The 17,023-nt window shown below is 37.0% G+C and overlaps 1 protein-coding gene across 1 annotated transcript in view; it reads left to right on the top strand.

Moving 5' to 3' along the window:
* LIPI (lipase I) overlaps window positions 1–15,732 on the top strand; it is a gene marked incomplete at both ends in the record, with an annotated part of 77,147 nt that extends 61,415 nt beyond the window's left edge. Inside the window, 2 exons of the mRNA XM_081087412.1 lie at window positions 10,900–11,008; window positions 15,552–15,732. Coding sequence (XP_080943538.1) covers window positions 10,900–11,008; window positions 15,552–15,732 — 290 coding nt within the window. The remainder of the gene's footprint in view (window positions 1–10,899; window positions 11,009–15,551) is intronic.
* Between the last annotated feature and the right edge of the window lie 1,291 nt (window positions 15,733–17,023).

Below are 17,023 nucleotides of genomic sequence, written 5' to 3'. Positions count from 1 at the left end.
CCCTGATCAGCCTGGTGGCCTCCTGCAGAGGGAGGCCAGACTGTGGCTTAGGACATCCCCTGAGGGCTCCTTGACTGTGAGAGGGGGCAGGCTGGGCTGAGGGACCCCCCCAATTCCAGTGCACAAATTTCATGCACAGGGCTTCTAGTTTAAAATAAATGTCTTGGAACATTTATGTAATAACTAGAGGCCCATTGCATGAAGTGATTTGTACAGTAGGCCTTCCCTTCCCCTGGCTGCCAGCACCGTTTTTCCTCCGGCACCTGGGACCCAGGTGTTTGCTCCAGATGGAGCCTTCAGTCTTCGCTCTGCTGCTTCGCCCCTATGTATGCAAATTAACCGACATCTTCGTTGGGTTAATTTGCATGCTCTCTTGATTGGCTGGTGAGCATAGCAGAGGGACAGTTAATTTACATGTTTGTCTATTATTAGGTAAGATCATGTCACCTACAAATAGAGACTTTTATTTTCTTTCTTTCTAATCTGTATGCTTTTTATTTATTTTTATTGACTTACTTTAGTAGCTAAAACTCCCAGTATTGTGTTGAATAAGAACAGTGAGAGAAGTCATGTTGCCTTCTTCCTAATCTTAGGGGAAAAACATTCAATATTTCACCATTAAGTATGCTGTTACCTATAAGATTTTTGTATATGATACTTATAGAGATGAAATAATTCCTTTCTGTATCTAACTTGTTAAAACTTTTTCTCATAAATAAATGTGTTTTGGATTTTGTCAAATGCTTCTTTGGGATTATTAATGTAATCATATAAATTCTTCCTTTAATTTATTGAAATAGTGGATTACATTGATTATAGAATGTGAATTTATCTTGTGTTCCTGTAATATATCCAATTTGATTATAGCAAATTATTTTATACGTTATTCGATTTGGTTTGTTAATATTTTGTTGAGGACTTTGTGTTGAAGTTCATGAGAGCAACATTTTATTTATACGAGAGTAACATAAACTCATAAAATGAGTTGGTAAGGGTTCTCTCTTTTATTATTTTCTGGCATATATTGTGCAAAGTTGGTGTTAATTCTTTTTTAGATAATTGATAGAATTTTGAGGACAGCCATCTGGGCCTCAAGATTTTTATTTTTGAAAGCTTTTTAATTACAAATTGAATTTCTTTAATGGATATAGGGCTACTCTGACTATCAGTTACATCTTGGTTGAATTTGTAGTTTTTGGTTTTCAAGATTTGGCCCATTATTTCTAAGGCATCAAATTTATGGGATAAAGTTGTTAAATAAAGTCATTTATTAAATTTTAAATGACTACAGTATCTGTGGTATCTTCTGTTTCATTGGTGGTAGCGGTGACTTGTGTCTTCTTTCTTTTTACTTTTGTATATGTTGCTGGAAGTTAGTCAATTCTGTTACTTCCCCCACCCCCAAAGAGCCAGCTTTTTGTTTAATTGATTTTATATTGTTTTCAGAATTAATTCATTGATTTCTGTTTTATTATTTATTATATCCTTCCTCCTACATTTTTTGGAATAGTTTTAATTTTTTTTTTTCTCTTCAGGCAGGATCTTAGATTGTTGGTTTGAGATATTTCATTTCTATTCCTATGACTTTTTCTCCAATCACTGCTATATATAGCTGTATTGCACATGTTCTGGTAGATTGTATTTTCATTTTCACTTAGTTTTATATATTTCTTTTTGACACTTCTTTGGCCATGGTTTTTGAAAAATAAGCATGTTGTTTAATTTCACATGTTTAGAGATTTTCCTATTATCTGTTTTTAATTTATTATATGGTGTCATTATGGTTAGAGAATGAACTGTACAATTTCAATTTTTTTAAAATCAGTGTTGTTGTTTTTTTATAGCCTAGAATATTTGGATGAATGCTTCATAGGCACCTAAAATTAATGTGTATTCTGCTTTTGTTGGGTGGAATGGTCTGTATATATCAATAAGATTTTGTTGGTTGGCCTCAACCATTATCAACTCAAAGTAAAAAATCTCATTTAATCTCATAAGATAAAATAGTCCAAATCTTATAATTTAATTCTAAATGTAAATCAGATTTGGGTGAGACTCTAGATCAGGGGTGGGCAAACTTTTTGACTCGAGGGCCACAATAGGTTCTTAAACTGGACAAGAGGGCCAGAAAAAAAGCATGGATGGAGTGTTTGTGTGAACTAATATAAATTCAAAGTAAACATCATTACATAAAAGTGTACGGTCTTTTTTTATTTTTTAGTTTTATTCATTTCAAACGGGCTGGATCCGGTCCGTGGGCTGTAGTTTGCCCACGGCTGCTCTAGATAGTTTCTATCTTTGGGCAAAATTTGTCTCCACTTGTGAGCCTATGAAATTGAAGAATTAAGTTACTTGCTCCCAAAATAGAGTGGTGAAGCAGGCAAAGGAAACTAGTTATAGACATTCCTGTTCAAAAGAGAAAAAATAAAAGGAAAATGCAGTCAATGTTTTTAAGCAGTTTTACAGTTCAGTGAGACAAATTTCATTTGGTTTCAAGGCCTGTGAATAGTTCCCTCTGGTTCATTCACCCTGGTTCTGCCCTTTGGTTTCACAAGTCCATATTCTAGGCTCTTAGAGTTATCCTTCTTTATTTTTTCACTTTTATATGAATGGTGGCATATAATTCCATCCGAATAGTTCTATTAGCCTACTAGAGGCCTGGTGCATGGATTTGTGCACGAGTGGGGTCCCTTGGCCTGGCCTGCACCCTCTCACAATCTGGAACCCATTGGGGATGTTAGACTGCCAATTTCAGCCCAATCCCCACAGGCCAGTCCGAGGGACCCCACTGGTGCATGTGCACCGGGCCTCTAGTATGCATATAAGATCTTTGGTTAACCTATTCCTGCCCTCCCTGCTCCCCTTTCCCTCCGAGATTCATCAGTCTGTTCCATGTTTTCATGCCTGTGTGTTGAGTGTCTGCCCCTGGTGGTCAATGCACATCAAAGCTACTGGTTGAAGGGTTGAACAGTCATTTAGGCTTTTATATATATGTAGATTTGTTGCCTGTAGAATTGTGGGAGTCCTATATCTTCTTTCATTTTGTAGTGTCTATGCACTTTTCAGTTCAAGCTGGCAGTATTTATATTGCTACAACATTCTCAAAAACCTTGTAGATCTCCATATATATCACAGAAATGCATTCAATTAGACAAAAGATTCCTGAAAATATGTTTTCTACATTTTTTTGCTTCTGCTTAGAAATGGCTGAGGGAATCTGTTCCACTTCTATGGGAACGTATGCACAGGTGACCCAGAGCACCTCATTTGGATATACCAATACAGATGTCAAAGGGTACTTATTATTTATTAATTAGGCCGAGCTTAAACTAAAACTACGAAGAGAGGAGACACAGGAGACAAACAAATGCAAGAATCACACATGTTTATTTACCAGAGAGCTGATGGGTTTCAGTCCTTGGCAGGCCACCTGAGACACTGACTGACAGAGACACATGGAGGTCGTCAGGTATGCAGCTGCAAGATGCTTGGTCTCTTGACACGAAGAGAAGCCTCTCAGTCTGGGCTCAGAAGCAGAGCAGGGACAGCAGTTTCCAGGGTGAAGGAGAATGTTTTGTCTGTGTAGGTCAGACAGGCGTCTAACAGAGTCCTTTTTATACCCCTGGGGGCTTCTTCAGTGTCTCATCTTAGTGTGCTCCGGGGGTGTCTTCTGGGCTTATCAGAATAAACACGCAGGGAGTTATAAGTTGTTTACCGGGGGGGCATAGGCATGGAGTTACAAGTTATTTATCAGGGGTGCATATGCAGGGAGTTACAAGTTATTTATCAGGATCACACACACACATACACAAGTTAGTTCCTCTTCTAAGTAAAGTCAAGTTATTTATCAGGGTCATACATACACACACACACAAGTTAGTTCCTCTTCTAAGTAAAGTTAAAATTCCCTCTAATACAAAATGAAATTTGCTTATGCTAACCTATACTAATACAAAATGGAGTTTGCTTATGCTAACTTATATTAACTAAACTTATTACTATAACAGAATCTATGAGTCACACACTAATCTTTTCAGAGACATTTGTATTACTGAATACTTTGACTTTTTGATCTTTCTAAAGGCAAAAGATTGTCCAGCCACATTTCTAGCATTTTTTCTCTAGAGCATGGTTTTCTGATGGCGAATCTTTTAGTTAAGGTATCTTTCCAAACTTGGTAAGATAATAATTTTTCAAATCCTCAGGATAGGTTTTGCTTTTCTTTAAAACTTTTATTTCAGTTTATGTTTTCCCTTATATTTAGCCATAAACACTAATAGCAAATAAGGCTACACTTTCAATCCTCTGGCAATCCCCTCAGCTAAATGTCCAATTGTGTTTTTTTTTTAATTTGGAATTTCTACTTTCCACATAATATTGGGATATAATTTTGGTAAGCTATTTCTGTGACTGTATAGCAAGGATTCTTTTTCCTTCAATTTCCAATAACACGTTCTTCTCTTCTTTCTAAGTCCTCTCTAGTAGAATTATTAACATCTACGTTTTTACTAATAATATAATCAAGGTTATCTAGTTTTTATGTCATGCTCCTCAAAATACTTTAAGCTTCTGCTCATTGAGAATTTCTCATTTCAGGTGTTGTAAAACCATCTCAGTTTTCATACCAAATTTGGTATTTATTTTCCATCACTGCCATAATAAATTACCACACACTTCAGTGGCTAAAAGCACATACATTTATTATTGTACTAGAGGCCCAGTGCATGGGATTCATGCACTGTTGCGGTCGTGGCCTATGGGGATCTGCCTGCTGTGGGAGCACTGCTCATCCGGTCAGCTGAGCAGCTGTGGACCCACCCTCTGAGTGGCTGCTCCTGCTGTGGGGGTGCCAATCATTCTGGTCAGCTGAGTAGTGCTCCTACTGTGGGAGCGCACTGACCACCTGGGGGCAGCTCCAGAGTTGAGTGTCTGCCCCCTGGTGGTCAGTGCGTGTCATAGCGACTGGTCAACTGGTCATTCTGGTTGTTCCACTGTTCGGTCGTTGGGCTTTTATTATATAGGACTAGAGGCCCAGTGCACAAAAATCCATGCACTTGGTGGGGGGTCCTTCAGCTCAGCCTGTGTCCTCTTTCAGTCTGGGAGCCCTCAGGATATGTCCAACTGATGGCAGTCTGGCCTTCCTCTGTGGGCCTATTTCGGGGCGGGCCTATCTGAGGGTGGTGAGCAGCCACCCCTACCCGAATCGCCCCACCATGGTCACTGGTGGCCTTTCTCTATAGGAAGCGACCCAGGTGGGCCTATCTGGGGACTGCGAGTGGCTGGCCCCACCCTGAATTGCCGCACTGCTGCTACCACCTGTGGCCTCCCTCTATGGGAGGTGACCAGGCGTGTGATCAGGGGATGATGCCAGCCCCTATCGCCCCGGCGTTGGTCACTGCCACCCGCCTCTACCCCATCACTATCCCATCACCGTCCCCTCCCTCTGCCTGCTGGCATGCACCTTGGCTGTTCTGGTGCCACCTGCTCGCTGGCCCTCCCCCACCCCCCCACACCTAGTGGTCATTCTGTTGTTCAGTCAATTTGCATATTATGCTTTTATTATATAGGAATTATATAGGATGGTATGTAGATCAGAAGTCTAAAACAAGCATTACTGTGTAAAATCAAGATGTCAGCAGGACTGAGCTCCTTTCTGGAGGCTCAAGTGGGAGAATCTATTTCCTTGACTTTTTAAGTTTCTAGAGCAGTGGTTCTCAACCTTCCTAATGCCACAACCCTTTAATACAGTTCCTCATGTTGTGGTGACCCCCAACCATAAAATTATTTTCATTGCTACTTCATAACTGTAATTTTGCTACTGTTATGAATCATACTGTAAATATCTGATATGCAGGATATATTTTCATTGTTACAAATTGAACATAATTAAAGCATAGTGATTAATCACAAAAGCAATATGTAATTATATATGTGTTTTCCAATGGTCTTAGGCCACCCCTGTGAAAGGGTCGTTCGACCCCCAAAGGGGTCGTGAACCACAGATTGAGAACCGATGTTCTAAAGGCTGTCTGTATTCCTTGGTTTGTGGCCTCATCTTCTAAAATATTGGATTGATTCCTCACACTGTTTCACTTTGATTCTTCTGTATCACATCTATTTTTAGATTCTCTTATTTTGTCTTCCTCTTCTGCTTTTAAGGTCTTGTGATTGCAATTCTTGTGATTACATTGGACCTACTTGGATAGTTTAGGGTAATCTTTCTATTTTAATGCCAGTTGTTTAACAACATAAATTACATTTGCTATCTTAATTATCCTTTGTCACTTACTAGTAAAGTAATATATTGAAAAGTTCCAGAGATTAGGAATGACATATTTGGGGATGCATACCGCAATTAAAATATGCATATGTGATTTTTCAATCTACTGTTATCAGCATTTTACCACTTTAGTGAAATATGGGAACCTCACTTCCATTTAGATACCTTTACATTCTTCACTTTTAAATATCATTGTCTTAATATTAGGTTGTATGATAATTTTTGTTGTAATCATCAAATGAGATTTATAAAACTCATGATAAAAGGGATAATCTATTGTATGTACACATATTCTTATCTTTCCATTGTTCCCTTTTTGTTTCTTATGTTCTAAGAGTATTTATTTTACCAATTAATTTATGTTTGAAGAAATTCACTCTTATAATAATTAAGAATGGGTCTGGTAATGAGAAATTCTTTTAGTTTTTCTTTAAGATTGTCTTTAGTTCTTCTTTGTTCTCAAAGGATAGTTTTGCTGGATATAAAATATTCTTTCTTTTAGCACTTGAAAAATATTGTGCCACTTCCTTTTGGCCTCTGTGGTTTCAGGTAAGGAATCTTTTGCGACTCAAATTGGTGTTCTCCTGTAGGTAATTCATCTTTTCTCGTTGGCTACTTTCAAGATTATATTCTTTATTTGTAATTTTCTAAACTTTAATTATGATATATCTTGGCGAGGATTTCTTTAGGTTTATTCACTTTTACTCAGTTTCTTGAATCTGTGTGGGGTTTTTTTCTTTACCAAATTTAGAAAGTTTTCAGATATTATTTCTTTGAATATTGTTTTAGTTCCACTCTCTTTTCCATCCTCTTGCACTCTGCTAACACACATATTCCATCTTCGTTATGGTTCCACAAGTCCCTGAGACTCTTCGATTTTTTTTTCTTAATCTGTTTTTTCTCTGTGGTACAGAATGAGCGGCAGATTTACCTGTGTTCAAGTTCACTGATTTCTATCCTGTGTCATCGCCACTCTACTAATGAGCATATCCAGTGACTTTTTTATGTTGTTATATTTTTTATTTATGTAATTTCTACTTTGTTTTCTTTTATAGCTTCTATTTATTTGCTGAGAAATTTCTATTCTTTTATTTTTTAAAAGACTCTGACTTTGAAGTATTTTTATGATGGCTTCCTTAAAATTCTTGTCAGATGATCCTGACATCTGAGTCATCTCAGTGCTAGCAATAGTTGATTGTCTTTCCCACCAAAGATGTGATTGTCTTTGTTCTAAGTATAATGGATAATTTTCAATCACATCCTGGAAATTTTGTCTATTATGTTAGGATTTTGAGTTATATTTAAACTTCTTTTTTAGCAGGCAGTCACATTGTTTAAGTTTTTGCTTATGTATTCTGATGATGTAATTCTTTAGATGTATAAAGGTTCAGGATTGTTATATTTCCCTGGCAGCTTTCTTCTTTTTTGCTTTACATATAAGAATGCATCTTGCCTCAAAAACTATTTATTGGATTCTGTCACAAGAATTTGCCTCGTAGAGCTTTTGAATTGTGTGTATTCTTTTCTATCTTCTATATTATATTCTGTATTATTTTATTTCACTTCTTATCTAACAATCAATATTTATTATGAATATTATTACTATATCAAATGCTCACTTATATTTAATAATTTCACTTTTTTACACTTTATCTTACCCTGTTTTCCCCACTTTTTTCTTCTGGGTCTAACTTCTATCTTGCTGAAATAGATCCTTAATGACTTTTCGCTAGCAGTCCCTCTCAGTTTTTGTTTTGTGTTTTCTTGAAATGATCTTATCTTTCTCTTTTTCTGCAATATAAAGTTAGTTCAGGATAGAATTCTACATCGAGAGTTATTTTTGCTCAGCACTTTGAAGATATTAATTTTTCCAGATAAATTTATTTATTTTTAAATTTATTGTCAATGCAATTGTTCTATACAGAAATCTGTGGTTTTCTTTTGGTTATATTTACCTATCTATTCATCCAGACATGATTTATTATAATTTTCTAGTCTTACGGATCAGTCGCAGTCTCTATCAAAAGGAAAGAAAAATATTTCTACTATCAAAATAAAAATTCATATCTTCTTCTATTACAGAAAATTCTTTTTTTAAAAAAATATATTTTATTGATTTTTAACAGAGAGGAAAGGAGAGAGATAGAGAGTCAGAAACATCGATGAGAGAGAAACATCAATCAGCTGCCTCCTGCACATCTCCCACTGGGGATGTGCCCGCAACCCAGGTACATGCCCTTGACCGGAATCGAACCTGGGACCTTTCAGTCCGCAGTCCGATGCTCTATCCACTGAGCCAAACCGGTTTCGGCAGAAAATTCTTAACAGTCAGCTCTTCTTCAAAATCTCTCCCATAAAAGTTGGATTTTTCCACCCAAAATTTACATTCCATAATCCTGGAGCATTTTTGATACAGATTGGGGAGAGGTGTCTCACCAAGTGGTGAATGTAAATTCCATATTATGTCATGTTTTCTTTAGTTTCAGATAATTGTGTCTTTTTTTACTTAACCTCAGACCCTAATATAAAATACTGTGCAGGGATTTTTTTTTCGCCCTATTACTTGTAGAAAATAAGCCTCTGTGGTCCATCTTCAGTGTAGTTAGCTTTCAGTGGAAATATACTAGCAGCATGCTTACCAGCTGCCGTAGAACAATTTCAGCATGTCATAATTTCAAGAGTTTCATCAAAAGGTTGATGAGACTTGGGGACTCAACAGGGTTGAGTCACACATGTAGTCACCTGTTGGAAATGGCTAAAGGCATTTCCCCAAACCTGAATAGGAAACTGATTGTGGCTGCCAGACAGTTAAAGGGCATCTTAATTTACATGTTATTGCCTCCTACTGGCCAAACACCTGAACAGCCATAGGCTATTCCCCTGATTCTGACAATGGACTCTGTACCCTTTGATACCTTACCCATTGAAGTGTATTATCTCCACCTTGCCTTAGGACAAATTGTGTTAATAAAAGCAAGGGTCCTAGACAAGGAGGGGCTCTTCAGTTCCTTTAGCTGAAGGTCCTCTGACCCCCAATGCCTTTCAAAATTATATCTTGTCTCCGGACTCTTTATTGGTCTCTGGATTTCTATGTCATATACTCGCAGCCCCTTTCCAGATTCCTGAACCCTTCCTGATACTGGAACATAAACCCCGGCAACCAGCCAGTTACTGAACCACAAGGCTTACACAGATAAAGTCCCAGGGCAAACTGTAATAAGAACAAGGAAATTTGCATGTGACCAACAGCACCTATTCCAGGAAGTCCTTCCCAGCACAGGGAGGTGGAGACAGCTAGAAAGGTCCTCAGCCTACTTTTTGAATAACCCAATGGGAAACAATAAGACCTAGGTGACATTCGGGGGGGAATGTTAACTCCATAGTACTCAGCGGATGAGGAACCTGGAGAGAGACTCTTGGGCACTAGGGATAAATTGCTTGTGGTAACTTCTCAAAAAGGTGCGCCTGCTCCACCAGACACCTGATCTTGCAAGACCGCCATTAAACGTTTTGCTTTTGTTGCCTTTGTGTCTCTGAGTCCTTAATTGACTTCAGACAGGTGAGCATGTTTTTCATGTTACTAAACATCACATCTTCTGTTTTCAAGCTACACCCAGTTCTTAAGTGCCTCCTAATATTCCTCTTCTTCATCTGAGCTTTGCTGTAATTTAATTTATGGATTGTACATCCAAAATGTCTATTAGTATGTGCTTTAGCTGAAAGAAGGCTTTCTGTAATATCTCAATATGTTATGCTGCCAGAAATCACGTGAGCAAGTCTGAACACCTGCCTTTTTTGGGTGAGGTGGACCAAAATATTTTGTCTACAGTTGGGCAGTCACTTCAAAGTAAGAAGCATTCCTCTTGTGTTAGAAATGGATGAGGTCCAATTATAAATCCATCACCTATTGGAGGTAGTAATAAGTATCAGACAAGAAATTACATGTATTTCTCACAAGAAAATTTCATGCATTCCATTTCCTGTTTATACATTGTCTTTAGGGCACGGTGTTCAGTACTTGTGAAAACTCACAGAGAGTCAGAACTTTCTGTTTAGCCCAGTCACTATAAACTATAGTGGTAAGCTCAGAATCCTTGCCTCTGAAAGATATACTGTATCAATTTTTAAAAGGAGCATTTTGAATAGGAACTACCATGAGCTTACTCTACCTATGATTATTTAATTTCATAGTCAATCCTAAACAACCAGTGAAATGGGGAATTATATTTGTCAAGCAAGCTTAGCTAGGACTATTAATTTGATAATTAGGGAATGCTATATTTATTTTATAGGTAATATATTTTTAAAAATAGTTTAATTGACCTAAATTCTGAAAACTTTTGGTTTGCAGAAGAATTAGTATTCACTAATTATTTGTTCACCTCTTCACCATACCCATGATGTCTGACAGGCTTTGTCATTTCTTATTTTCATGACTAGTTAAAAATTTATAAGAAGTAAAATATATTATCCATATACCAAATAAGTGCCTCTTGACATTATTTACATATATAATATGTTCTTATGTGCTTGTATATATATATACATGTGTATCTATGTATGTGCCAAAACAATTTATTTTAAAAATGTGAACTATATTTTGTATTTTTGTGTTGTAGCCTATTATTTTGTTCTCAGTGTAATTGTAGATAACACAACGATGGATGGCTATATTACATTTAAATTATTAAACCGGCTTGGAAGGGTTGAAGAACCATGGCTCTATAAGTAAGTATAATTTAATATTATTTTTATTCATAAATTAAATGTTTGGCTTTTTTGAGCATCCAATTTGGAAGCTAATCAAAGTAGTGTGGGTTTTCTATGCAGGGTGCTTTCAAAGGCACGGAGAGAGGAATGTTCCTAATTTCAATAACAGCACACAGACTATAGTCCTAGAGCAGTTGTTTCACACTTGTTCAGAAGTCAAATAAATTGTGAGTCTTGATTACCTTTAAAACATCATGTTCTGCTGAAACCGGTTTGGCTCAGTGGATAGAGCGTCGGCTTGCGGACTGAAAGGTCCCGGGTTCGATTCCGGTCGGGGGCGTGTGCCTGGGTTGCGGGCACATCCCCGGTGGGAGATGTGCAGGAGGCAGCTGATCGATGTTTCTCTCTCATCGATGTTTCTAACTCTCTATCTCTCTCCCTTCCTCTCTGTAAAAAATCAATAAAATATATTTAAAAAAACCCCAAAAAACAACCCCCCCCCCAAAAAAAAACACACATCATGTTCTGTGCAGATCACCATGAAATATTAATGTGTTTTATTCAGATACTTGAATTCGTGCATTTTAAAATAACAGAACATAAAATGTGGAACACTTACCCATGGTAAATCTGTCCATCTAAACCTGGCCAATTAATTTATGTTTTTATTAACAATTATTTGCTAATAAATTTAGTTATGCTTTGAGATTTAAACTGTTTTAGATGCCAGGAGAATAAGAGACTTCTACATGATCTTTTATTTTTCTTTTGAGAAATAAAAAATAGAAGTATTTTTTATTTCTAAAAATTTAATTTTTATTTCTAAAAATTAAAATAGAAATATTTTCCTGCTGTAAAGGACATGTCCTATTACATAGTAGCAAATTAGAATAATCTATAATTATATCACCTAGGGATATTTAGATTTACATTTGGTTTACTGGTATAGTCAATTTCTACACCTTTCCTTCTTTACCTCCTCCTTTTCCTCTTATATCTTCTTATACATACCCTTGTGCATGTTATGCCCAGATTTCAGGATCCCCAAAAGCCCACCAGGGAGCCAGCCGAGTCCGATGCAAAAGCAAAGCGTCTTTATTCGAGCTAGCTCGGCTCCCCGACTACACTCACCGACACAGAGGCAAGCGCCAGAGAGAGAGAACTCTGTGTGGAGAGGGGTTTTATAGGGGGGTTGGAGTAAGGGGAGGAGAGAGGACTGTGGGCCCTGCCGATTGGCCAGGCGCAAGTCGGTGTCTTGTTACACAGGATGTGGTCATATCTATGGCGCACACTTCCCTTGATTGTCTTTGGTTAGTTTAAAGAAATCCTGGGTGTGGCTAGCAGAGGCTTGGGCTTCCAGGAAGAAGTCCCTTGCCGAGCACATGGCTAAGGCTGCTGCCCAAAAATGGAGAATCCGGGATAAGATGGAGGGCGTAGCCCTCGCCCTTTCAGTGCACACACGTTTTTATTTAGCAAAATTATGATCTTATTGAAAATGTGTTCTGCATCCTGAGTTTTATATTAGCGTTATTGTGTGATCACTTCTCTATGTTATTATAATCACATACATTAGCCCAGCCAATGTGGCTCAGTGGTTAACCATCAACCTATGAACCGGGAAGTCATGGTTGGATTTCTGGTCAGGGCATATGCCTGGATTGTGGGCTACATCTCTAGTAAGGGGCATGCAGGAGGCAGTTGATCAAGGATTCTCTCTCATCATTGATGTCTCTCTCTCTCTCTCCCTCTCCCTTCCTTTCTTTGAAATCAATAAAAACATATTTTTAAAAAATCACATACATTAAATATAGTACCAAATATATTATTATGCCAATATAGGATTTTAAACAGGGGATAGTAATAATGGATATTCAGGTTGGAACAATACCCCAGCTGGATGAGTAATGGGGCAATTAGAGTGGAACGATATCAGAGAGGTGACTATTGTAATAATTGATATGATGGGGGCATAAACCCAGTAAGTGGAAATGGGTTTTTAGGATTTAAATAGATCTATTTTTATGATTAAACATGTGAAAATGAAGGAAATAAAACCAATCTAGAGTGACTTCAAGTTTTAATCTTTATGACTATTTAAATTACGGTGCCATTCACTGAGCTAGGAGATGTATAGAAAGGAGTCAATTTAATCAATAAAAATTCTTGAGAGCTTCTATAGGACAGAAACTGCACTAAAAATTGGGGGTAAAATTTTGGGCAAATTAGAATTTTTTTGCATAACTTATCTAGTACAACAGATAGACTTTACAAATATATAGTACAAATAAAATGATGTTTATCATTTTTCTATTCAAATGATTTTTATGAATATCCACATGGATGTAGGCACTGTGCTAAATGCTGAGGACCCTACATAATAAAAGCCTAATATGCTAAGTGTCCGGTCATTCAGTTGGCTGTTCAACCAATCAAAGCGTAATATGCTAAAAATATGCTAAGGCTGCTCAACCGCTTGCTATGACATGCACTGAACACCGCGGGGCAGATGCTCCAGCCAGTACATTAGCTTGCTCTTGGAGTCTGGCTGATCAGAACTGAGTGAGATGGGCCAGACACACCCTGGAGCCCTCCTGCAGTCCCTCCCCAGCTGGCCAACCTCCCGCGTCCCTCCCCAGCCCCAATTGTGCACCAGTGGGGTCCCTCAGCCTAGCCTGCATCCTCTTGCAATCCGGAACCCCTCAGGGGATCTCAGAGAGCTGGTTTTGGCCCAACAGCAGAACAACCAGTGACAATGACGCACACTGACCATGAGGGGGCAGACGCTCAATGCAGGAGCTGCCCCCTGGTGGTCAGTGTGCTCCCACAGGGGGAGTGCTGCTCATCCAGAAGCTGAGCTCACTGCTGGTGAGTGCAGTGGTGAGGAGCCAGACTAAGCCATCAGTCAGACACCCCCTGAGGGCTCCTGGACTGCAAGAGGGTGCAGGCCAAGCTGAGGGACTCCCCTGCATGCACAAATTTCATGCACTGGGCCTCTAGTGCTGTGATGAGAAAAATAGATATAGTCCTACCTTCATTAAGCGTACAGCCTAATGAAGAATATAAATATAATGAAATAATTAATAAAATATGTAAATATAATCTATTCATTCAAAATGTTCTTGAGGAACATTATAATGTGTAAGGAAACATAAAATTGGGGATGAGGATTATTTAGTGGGGCCACTAAAAGTTTCTTTAAGGGTATTTTACATTTATTAGTTAAGAATGAAATGATGAACTAGAGTTAGTCTGCTTTGCTGTATTCCAGGCAGAGACTGATACAGACAAAGACCTTGAAGCAGGAGGGATCATAGGCTATTTCAGGGGCTGAAGGAAGTGCATTATGTCTTCAAATGGAGGCAAGGAGAGAGGTAGAGAGAGAACACCTAGGTTTTGTAGGAACTAGATTTGTAGGACATGTTTCAGGATTTATATTTTATTCACTGGGAAAATGAAAATCACTCATGTGTTTTAACTGAGGCAATCTGGTTGGGTCAGGATTGGATTTTTATTTTGTAAAAACAGCTTGACTTCTGTAGATTGGAAGCAGGAAAGACAGGGTACTGTTACAAAAATATGGGCAAGAAATAGTCTTGTGATAGAGGATTTGTAGTGGAGGTGGAGAAATGAGGATGAATTCAAAGCAGATTCAAGAGATTTCAAAGGTAAAGTCAGTAGGAATTTATGATAGATTTGATGGAGGGATTGAAAGAGAAGATAATATCAAAAATGAACCCTAGTTGTCTGGTTTGGGCAATAGGCAGTGGTGCAATTTAAAATCATGAGGAAATTTGTAAATTTTATGATTTTTTAAAAAATATATATTTTATTGATTTTTTACAGAGAAGAGGGTGAGGGATAGAGAGTTAGAAACATCAATCAGCTGCTTCCTGCACAACCTCCACTGGGGACGTGCCCGCAACCAAGGCACACGCCCCTGACCAGAATCGAACCCGGGACCCTTCCGTCCTCAGGCCGACGCTCTATCCACTGAGCCAAACCGGTCAGGGCGATTTTTTATTTTTATTTTTAATGAGAGGTAGGTATTGGGGAAGGTGTCCTTTAGATTAATGTCCTGGGTACATTATAAATGCTCAGGAAATTGTACTTATTAAATACTAAATTTATTTTTCTTTTGACTATCAGGCTTTTAGAATTATTCACAAATATTTTATAAAGTAGCAGAGAACAACAAAGGAATATTATTTGAATATCCACTACATGATAGCTGTTCAGGGGTCTATAAAAAGAAGCATAAGATGACTTCTCTAATTTCAGACAAATGAACAATCTAACCATCTAGTCAGAAAGATAAAATTTCCCAATTTATCCCAAAAAAGTATTTCCAAATGTTGTGTATGGGGATGTAAATGTTATTATTATTTTGTTTTAAATTACTGTATAAATTATTTTAATAAATACTTTAACAGACACTTATTGTTTGGCCTTTTCCTAAAAAATTGGCCTTTTTCTATCCTGAATTGTTAATATTATATTGATTTTAGAGTGAAATTATATTTCAAATTACTAATACGCTGAGTATATAAAATTTTCTGTTTAGGAAGAATAAATCATTTTATAAACTTCAAGAAGCCAAGATTCTTGCTCAGTTTTTAAATGATGTTGTAAATATTTCAAGAATTGGTTTGGTATATTATCAAGACTCTAATCATCAATGTTGCACATGCCAATATAGCATCCAGCGTCTCATGTTAAAATCACTTACATATCCAGAAAGGTAAGAACATTAAAATTTTATTTAAATCGGTCATCTTTTAAATTTCAACATATTGGCTTGCTAAAAAATGGTTTAAGAATTCCTGTACTCAAATATCGGTTTATTGTGTATTTCAAGATGTATCTGAAAGGTGTAAAATGCATTCTGTTTTTTTTTTTTTTTATTTGGATGAGATTCATTGGAATTGCATTACCTAAGTGAGGGAAAACACACACAATTATCTCATAAGACATAACAAAAATGAAAAAAGTAAGACAAATGTCTGCCTTAGAAGTTTATCAATAATTTCTTATAATTGCATATGTATTTAGAGTGGTTTAGAGTTCTTAAATACAATGCTTTAAATGAGGCCCAATGGCTAAAAACTCTATAATAAGACATGGTTACAGGAGATGTAAATGATCATGATTTTCAATGATCTTTTCTTTTGCCTAACTTTTTAACTTTTTATTTGAGAAGAGAAAAATGTTAATTTTCATCTTCTGTATCTAAGATTCTACAGTTTGCTGGAGATTCAACCCAAAGAATATGCTGACAGGAGTGAGACTCTAGCATGTGCACAATAACAGCATGAGGAGAATCTGACTAATTTTATAGTCACTTGTCTTGGCTTGTCAGTAATATCACAAATATCTTCATTCCAAAAATTATGACACCATCATTACTGTGCGGGTACCATTTTTTAAAGACAAGAGACTCTATTGGTATTTTTCTAAGACCATTTAATATGTTCTTCTTGGTTTTATATCCTCACAACCAAAGAGGTCTTCCCACTATCTTTTCCCACCTGGTGTGGATGCACATGTTCGCCACAGCAGAATTCGTATTTCCAGAAAAACACCCATGTGAAGCACTCAGAACTACTGAGAGATCTTTAATGAGTTGATCAACTGCCAGTATGAATATATGAATTGTTCTAATGCTGTGCATCAACAAAGACAGGTTTTTGGATTGCTAGAAGTCTCTCCTCTTTAGCTGATTGCAGCACTTCAACTTTATGTCTCTGTATATTTCTGTATTGATATATTTGATTTCCTAAATGCCTTTCTATGAATGTTGAACTTAGTAAGTAAGAATTTTTGAATAATAAATAATAAAAATATTCATTTAGTGGACATTCATATCAGTAGAGGAGAGTTGGGAAAATTATTTGAAATATAAGTTATTTTGTAACTTGTTATAAGATTATTTGTCATTCAAAAGTCAATAAGTAAGATGTAATTATAATGGAAAAAATCTTGGGATAATTTTACTGTCCTTTCCTTTGATTTAAATACTTACAAAAATATAAAAAT

Source organism: Myotis nattereri (assembly GCF_964212035.1).
Source record: "Myotis nattereri genome assembly, chromosome: 3".
NCBI lineage: Eukaryota > Metazoa > Chordata > Mammalia > Chiroptera > Vespertilionidae > Myotis > Myotis nattereri.
The sequence above is the reverse complement of the archived record's forward strand: the minus strand, read 5'-3'. Positions and strand labels throughout refer to the sequence as shown.